Below are 8,612 nucleotides of genomic sequence, written 5' to 3'. Positions count from 1 at the left end.
GTGTGGTTTTTCGGTGTATGAATGTGGATTAAAAGCCACACTATGATCTTTCCAAATAAACCGTTTGTGTATTTAACTATTTAAGGTTATCTCATTTAAAAGTTATTTTTACCATAAAATTAAAAAAAAAAAACTATTTATTTTGATAAAATAAAACTAAAAGTAATTAAGAAGACTTGAAAAGATGTGAAGTTAGTCTAATCGACATTTCAGCCGGCAAGGGCTCTTATTTTGTGTGTACTTTGACTACATTTACCAATTTTTATTATTAATTTTATCTACTTTGCAGGCCTACAACTTGTAGCACTTTTATGCACACCTTCACAAACTTTTTTTTTTTTAACAACTATACGATCCTAATTCCCCCAAATTGAATTGATCTTCTTCCAGACACAGACGAAACCCTAAAACTTGACCAATCAAGCAGTCGGGTCGGATTATTTTGCGGGTTTAACATCTGGGTCAAGATCAAGTCTTCTACTTAGAGATTCACGGACACATAGTGGTGGTTTTAGTGTGTTAATTTTTGTGGGTTTTGTTGGAATTGAAATTGTATGGTTGAGTTGACTGTGAATGGTGTTTGATTTGGGTTTTGACTTTTGTTTTTGATCATGGCTAGGCGCCATGGATGGGAGCTTCCTGCTCATACTTTTCAGGTACTCATTTTGATGTTAGTGTTTGTGTTGTTACTGTTGGATAAGAAGTGGGGATTTGGGATATTTAAGTAATTTTACATTTTGTTGGATTATCAATCAATTTGCATCTTCTTAAATGCTTCTTCAAAATTCTAGTTAAAATCATAGTTTTCTCAGAACACTCCAAACAGTACCAATAATAATATATTTAAACTCACATCCAAACAAACACTCCAAGTAGTTTGCTTTGATCTTAGTTAGTGATTAAACTAATTGTGGTTTGATGATTTTGAATTGTTTGATCTGTTTCTGAAAAGCAACCTTTGTTCAAATTCAAGAATCCCAGGGGGTTTCTTTTGCAATTATGTTGGATGTTAATATGTAACACCGAATGATTCGGAAGTCGTCTGAATGTAACTTGACTGAGCAAATAGTTAGATGGAAGAAAGTGTTCGACTATCTAAAATAGGAAAATGTTGATCAATCTTTGATTAAAATTTTGCCAGAAAGGGAAACGGCTGTGACTCTACTCACCATGTATGCTTCTCAAGTTCTTTTATGATGATCAGGGGCGAAGCATAGAAGGGGCACCCAACCCCCCCCCCCCCCCCCCCCCGAAGTTTTCGCTCATTAGTGTTATATATGTAGTTTTCGTATAGAAATTTTTGGGTATATACGTTTTCGACCCCCCGTCATTCGGGTCAAGTTTCGCCACTGATAATGATTGAGGGATTATTGGGACTTGAAGACTCAAAATCATAATCATATATCAGTTAATTAGAATTAGAAATAGTTGGGTATTTTACAGTGATCTCTATAATCAACTTCTATCAGTAACTTCTTGCCTGCTTTTCTCATATCTGGTTGACTTGAAACTAATTATCACTTTAAACGCATATCCAAACAGCCCTTTAAGTGCTGTATATTTGCTTTTGTGGTTGGCTGGCTTCTTATTTAGTTCCTCTTAAATGTGCAGGTTGTGGCTATTACTGTTTTCTTCTTGTTGTCTGTTGCCTTCTATGCATTTTTCTCCCCGTTTCTTGGGAAGGAAATCTACGAACACGTGGCCATCGGTGTTTATTCATTCTTGGTAAATATATATATATATATTTTTTTTGTGCTGTAATTAGTAGAGGTCAGTTGGGTAACATGTTTGACTTTTGATACATCATGGGTGGACCTGAAACGTCTTTTGGTCCAAATTTATCGATTTTTTTAATCAGTTATTGTTTCAGTAACAGTTTTAATTTTATTATAGAAGTTATATATCAGGTTTCACGATATATAAATACACTTTGGGCCACTTTGACCCGTTTCCTATTAAGCTAACTTTTTCTTGATTTTACCGATTAGAGTTATGCACATATTATGCATAATTCTTGTTCTTTTGCTAATAGTTGTTTCAACCCTGTTATGTTTCAGGCTCTCAGTGTATTTGTTCTATATGTAAGATGCACAGCTATCGACCCTGCGGATCCCGGGATTTTGATCGAACCCGGAAGGGTATCACCAAATCGATCCCGTAACGGTTCAGAAGTTCCCGGTTAGTGTAATTAGCTTGTTAATTGTTTATTAAAACGAATCAAGTCATCAAAAACTTACAACACCAACCGGTTTTTGTCCGATTATAACGACTTACAGGTTTGATGTCATTTTGATGTCAGGAAATGCATCATCTGTTAGCAAGTCAGGGTTTAGAAATGAAGGGGTATATACCAGTAGTTCGGGGGGTTGTTGTTCGAAAGTTGGTGGGGTCCTTTGTGGTTGCATTGTGAAAGAAGATTGCAGAAACGATGAAGAAATGCAACAAGGAGGAGAAGAAGAGGCCTTATTCTGCACATTGTGCAATGCAGAGGTATTGTTATAATCTGCTTATCGTTTTATCTATTAATTAATATATTAAATAAAAATAATATAAATAAAAGAATTGTGTAGGCTCCACGAGCTCGACAGGTGAAACTCAGGCTCGTTTACTAAGCAAGCTTATTTTTAGGTTCGGTCTCTGCTCGTAAACAAGTTTAAATAAGCTCAGCTCGGCTCGGCTCGTATACTAGAAAACTTTAAATAAGGGGTAAATGTTATTAAATATTAATAAAAACCAATATTACACTAAGGCTTGATGAGCCGAGCTTCACAAGCCAGGCTCGAGCGCGGGCTCCATAAATAAACGAGCTTTATTTTTAGGCTTGGGGCTTGATAAGGCTCTACTCGTTTTGAGCTTTTTCTTGAGCCGCTTGGCTCGTTTGCACCCCTAGGCTGTAGGCGTCCTAACTTCTTAAGTTATGAGTGCATTGTTTCCTAAGATGTATTATTATAAGAGTATACGTCTTACATTGTTTCCTAAATGAGTACTTAGGTTATTCTCTAATAATACTTAGCACAATAACTATTTTTAAAATATAAAAAAGAAATAGACAAAAAAGTGTTTGTGGGTAGCAGGTACCAAGAAAACTCTCTTAATCCTTGTTTGGTTTCTTGTAGGTTCGCAAGTTTAGCAAACACTGCAGGAGTTGTGATAAATGTGTTGACGGCTTCGATCATCATTGTCGGGTGAGTTCTAAACTCTCGTTTGATTAATGGCATTCGTTGGATCCATTCCAAGTTCTTCTTGCTAAGGCATGAATCTTTATAATTGTTTTAGTAAAGTACACGGATGATCTTTGTGGTTTACCAAAATTTTGAATTTGGTCCCTAACTTTCCAAAAGTACACAGAGAGACCCCGCCGTTTGCACTTTGTAACACATTTAGTCCTCAGGTTTTCCAGAAGTACATGGTGGTCCCTGAGGTTTGTACTCTATTACGCATTTAGTCCCTAACTTGGACATGCTAAAAAACTTTAGATTTGTTGGTTGGGGACTAAATCGTTACAAAGTGCAAACCACAAGGACCATCCATGTACTTTTGGAAAACTAGGGACCAAATCCAAAATTTTGGTAAACCACAGGGACCATCAGTGTACTTTAATCTAATTCTTTTTGTTAGTAATTTAATTTTATTAAATATGTTGTGCAGTGGTTGAACAATTGTGTGGGGAGGAAAAATTACTTTACATTTGTGTGCTTAATGGCAGTGGGCCTACTTTGGGTAAGTGTTCAATGCTACATCTAGATCTTAACTACCATAGTTCTTAGTGTTCATTAGTGAAGTTAATTCACATATCGGGTTGTATTACTATTAATCATGTCAGCTCGCTTTTGAATTTGGGGTTGGTGTTGCGGTTCTTGTTCGATGTTTTGTTAACAAACACGCTACAGAAGATCAGATTTCTGATCGACTTGGAGATGGATTTAGTCGGGCCCCTTTTGCAACTGTTGTGGTATGCTTGCTTTCTTTAAACTACTATAATTAGTTTTTAAATTGAATGATCGATCTGTAAGGTGAGTTGGTCGTAACTAATGGTAAAATTGGAAACTGTTGCAAAAAAAATTCTGTTTACATTGTGCTTTCAAAGTTATTGTTTTGACTTGAAGAATCAGAAACATATAATTGGATCACTAAATTTGAGGACAGTTAAGTAAATTTCATGTATCTTAGTGATCTGTTTAATGATCTATTTTGACCCTAATTAATAAAAAAGTCTTATATATAAAACAATCTGAAAATGTCTATTAGTTCAAATAATTCATTTTACAACATATTAATTTCTTGTGCATTTTGCAGGCTATATGTACGGTTGTTTCCTTTCTAGCCACCATTCCACTAGGAGAACTTTTCTTTTTCCACATAATCCTAATTCGCAAGGTTAGTTTTTCACCCAAGTTGTTTTTAAGGAACAAGTAGTGTGTGTGCCAGATATGATTGTAACTTTTTTTTTTTATCTAAATAATAATGTAATCTTATATTAAAATGATTTTAAATATTTTTGAATAAAATGCCATTCCGTCCTTGAGGTTTGGTCAGTTTTCTGACTTTCGTCCAAATGTTTGTTTTTTCGCATTTGAATCCAAAAAAGTTTGAAATCTTGCCATTTTCATCCAACTTGGTAACTCCATCCATTTTTCTCCGTTAAGTCAGGAGTATAACCGTGTCTTTAGACATTTTTTATTAAACTAAAAACACTATAAAAAAATAGATCTACCACCTCTAAGTACTTTATTTCTTATAGTGTTTTTAGTTTAATAAAAAAATGTCTAAAAAGACGATAATACCCCTGAATTAACGGAGAAAATTGGATGGAGTTAACGAGTCGGATGAAAAGGGCAAGATTTCAATCCTTTTGGATTCAAATGCTAAAAAACAAACCTTTGGACGAAAGTCGCACAACTGGCCAAACCTCGGGACGAAAATGGCATTTATGCATAAACAATACGCTTTTGGAGAAATTGACTTTGTTCTTTCTACTCTATTTTTTTCTGGGATTATAATGCTTATTACCCGTTAATAAAAGCATACCCGGTCCACCCGTTTACAATCAAATGGGTTGAATTTGTTTACCAATGTAACTTTCACACAAGTTGTAACATGTTAATGGATGCAGGGTATCACAACATATGAATACGTTGTTGCCATGAGGACACAAAGCGAACCCCCGGGACCATCAATTGACGGAATGGATCAACAAAGCTTGCAATCTTCTCCAACCAGTTCAGCTGTCACCGCCATGAGCGGCAGAAGCTCCCTCGGTTTAGGTTTGGGCTTAAATTATAAAGGCTCTTGGTGCACCCCTCCACGAATATTTATGGACCATCAGGTATCCCCAAGTTTCAAAATTGTTACTTTTCTTTAGGGGTGTGCACGGTACGGTTCGGTTTTCGGTTTTTGAAAACCGTTCAGTTTCGGTTTTTGGAACAAAATTACATAAGATTAAAAAATAAAAAGTATAATCCAAAATTTAAGAATCTTTCATAGATGTTTACATTTAATTTATTATATTCAACCTTTTTAATTAATAACTGTTCACATAAACCTAACCTTATAATCTATTTTTATGTTTCTCCAAAGTTTTTTGTTGAGACATTTTCTTTTATAATACTTTGAAAATCATTTAATTTTTATATTAAATTCTGTTATTTCTTGTAGGCAATAGATAAATCATTTCAATTATAAATAAACATGTTAATGCTTTTATTATAAATACTTAACATTCAAGAATAAAATTAATAATTTCTATTAGCATGGTTAAACACTTAAACAACTTAAACTTAAATATAAATATATATGGATTGGGCCTACTATTGTAACTTATCAGTTCGTTTATTTCGTTTATTGAAAATAGTTATCCGAAAACTGAACCAAATTTTCGGTTATTAAAAATCCGAAGACCGACTGGTTTTTGTTTCGGTTCGGTTTTTTCGGTTATTTCGGTTACGGTTCGGTTATTTCGGGTTTCTGCTCTTAAAGCATCGAGCATAAACAACAACAACGATTGTTAACAACTTTTCATATTAACCTGTTGTTTTGAAAAATCAGGATGAAGTCATAGCTCATCTGGAGCCTGGACGGCTTCCGTCAACGGTTGATCCAGATGCGGTCCAGCCACCCGATAAGGGTAAACGACCACCTAATCGTCCAGTTCGAATCAGTGCTTGGAAGCTTGCGAAACTGGATTCAACTGAAGCCATGAAAGCAGGAGCTAAGGCTCGAGCCTCCTCTTCTGTTCTTCGTCCTGTAGGGTCTAAACCCAATCAATACGACCCCGATCATTTATCCAGCAGCAATGTGAGCATAAAAAGCAGCCCGAATAGTACCCACCACCGGTTTCATGACTCGAAAAGCTCGTATCCGCCTAGTCGAGCTAGTCGTGATGATACTGAAACTTGTGCTCATAGTGTCGTTAGTAATTTGAGTAGCCCGGTTCCCGCGCAGGATCATTTTAACCCGATATACCAGTCATCCGGGAACCAGTCTCCTTGGTCTAACGAGCCCGCACCCGTGCCGGTTCCTGTACCTGCACCTGCACCCGCACCCGCACCAGCACCGCCACCGGTTAGGTTACCACAGGTTCCTAGGAGAAACATGGCTGGCAACGAGGGTACGCGATCGTCATCTGTGTATTGGGATCAAGAAGCGGGCCGGTTTGTGTCTGCTGCTACGGTGAAGACGGGGGGTGGTGGGTCTACCTCACAGGGTTCGGGCACTGAGCTTACGTACACGGGTCAATCGATTTTCTTTGGTGGGCCTCTTGTGGGTCCTAGCAGTGGTGGTGGTGGTCCACAGAGGGAAACGACGACGAATGCTGCGATAAGCACCAACACGTCGAGTTATTATCAGCAGGGTCGATCGCAGCGGGGTGGGCAGCTTCCGGTGTTTGTTCCAAGTGAATCTTCGCAGCAAAGATTACATAGAGATGTCTAACGTTGTAACTCTCTTTGGATTTGTTTTGTTATTTTGTAGAGTTTTTCTAATTGTTTTGACTTTTGACTCGGTTTTCAAAATTTGACTTGATTTCCAAATATGGTGTATTTATGTGTTTGGATGTGCGACTACACTAATTATTTATCATTTAAAAGAGCAATCGTTATTTGAAAGGAAATCAATACTGAATTATCATTGTTCCTCATTTGTCTAAAAGGAATCATCAATTCATCATAGATACTATTGGAGTTCATGTTTGTAAGAAACCGGGGTAACACTTACAGAAACTGAATTTATACTCGAAACACACAAACTCAGTATCACATTCACAAAGAAACTCATACGAGACCAAGACACATACCCGTAATACACCTAGATGCTATTTGTCCACTTGTTTAGTTTATGTTATCTTATCTAGCAACTTGAAAACCTAATACATTATCTAATACTTACGTTATATTTTCTAATACCCCCCTCCCCTCCTCAAGTTCGAGCATAGTGTCGAGGCTTTCACCCCCTTCTTCCCGCTCTCTTGAGCAGTATGCGGAATCGTTTCTATGGTTCTAGAAAATGATTGACAAAGATGCCAATGACAAAGCCGTCATACCAAATGAAGAACGGTTCTAATTTTTTGATTGGCCAAGATGCCATACCAAAAGTGTAGAAATCTTTTATGTTGTAAATTGACGACAAACGAAGTTGTCATTTTACTAATAATGTGATTATTTGTTGCCTTTTGTTGTAGTAGGTTTGAACAAAAGAATGTCGTTCTAAAATTCATAATTTTGAATTTATGAAATTCAGTATTTATAGTCATTTGTTGACTAAAACTTTTGATTAAAAGAATCATTTGATTTCGATAATAATTAATCGATTTTTGTTTGTGTATGTTTATGAAAAACAGATATTTATAAAAATGCTTGAGGAGAGATTAACATAAATATTTCGAAGTAATTTAACAGTTAGAATAGAATATACATTTCCTCCTTATCCGACTAAGTAAATCATTAAGTTGATTTTTCCAAGTGACCAACCCAACCAATTATTCCCTACGGCCTTCTGTTCTAAAGAGGCACTCCATTTGTGTAGCAGACGTTTCTCCAAGCTTAAGCAGCTACTTAGACTTTTCCCATTTCTTTCTCCCACATATTCTAACGAGGCATAACTTTTCATACCAAAATATTAAAAAAAAAGTTTATACCGAATTTAAGTGAATAAAATGTTTGTTATTATGGTTTACCTTTTATAAAGGACCTTATTGTATGAAAAAGTTATGGACGCTTAAAAACCGTAGAGGAAAAGAAAAGGGCAAAAGGTCAAATTCAACCTCTACTACTGACGTTAGATTTTAGCTCTAACACTAACCATTTCAGAGGTAACGACTAGGGCTGAGACTCCACCCCAACGCTAAGGCTATCTAGCACCCCTATCTTCTAAAAGTTGCCATGTATTGACATTTTATTAGTGCGGTGATGAATCTCTTAGACAAAGAAAATAACTACATGTTTTCTCATGTGTTATCTTCTGTACATCTTCGTTTTTCGTAAAGCCCTTACGTGTAACCTCAATTGATGCTTATTTTCATTTTTCAATCATGTGAGTCTAATGATTATTTTGATAATTTTCCAATCCTTTTATGAGTTCTTAAATTGTATTTGTAAAAATAGTTATTACAACCCTTT

General features: G+C 36.0%; 1 protein-coding gene across 1 annotated transcript; it reads left to right on the top strand.

Annotated features, from left to right (window-relative positions):
* The first annotated feature begins 312 nt into the window (after positions 1–312).
* On the top strand, positions 313–7,108 carry LOC110907986 (protein S-acyltransferase 21). The gene is made up of 10 exons (XM_022152894.2): positions 313–656; positions 1,612–1,725; positions 2,058–2,178; positions 2,300–2,490; positions 3,117–3,185; positions 3,649–3,720; positions 3,824–3,952; positions 4,297–4,377; positions 5,114–5,326; positions 6,046–7,108. Exons 1-10 carry the CDS (start codon positions 612–614, stop codon positions 6,928–6,930), a joined length of 1,920 nt encoding a protein of 639 aa, XP_022008586.1. The 5' UTR covers positions 313–611; the 3' UTR covers positions 6,931–7,108.
* The last annotated feature ends 1,504 nt before the right edge of the window (positions 7,109–8,612 follow it).

Source organism: Helianthus annuus, chromosome 14 (genome assembly GCF_002127325.2).
Source record: "Helianthus annuus cultivar XRQ/B chromosome 14, HanXRQr2.0-SUNRISE, whole genome shotgun sequence".
Lineage (NCBI taxonomy): Eukaryota > Viridiplantae > Streptophyta > Magnoliopsida > Asterales > Asteraceae > Helianthus > Helianthus annuus.
This window is presented reverse-complemented; position numbering and strand designations above follow the sequence as displayed.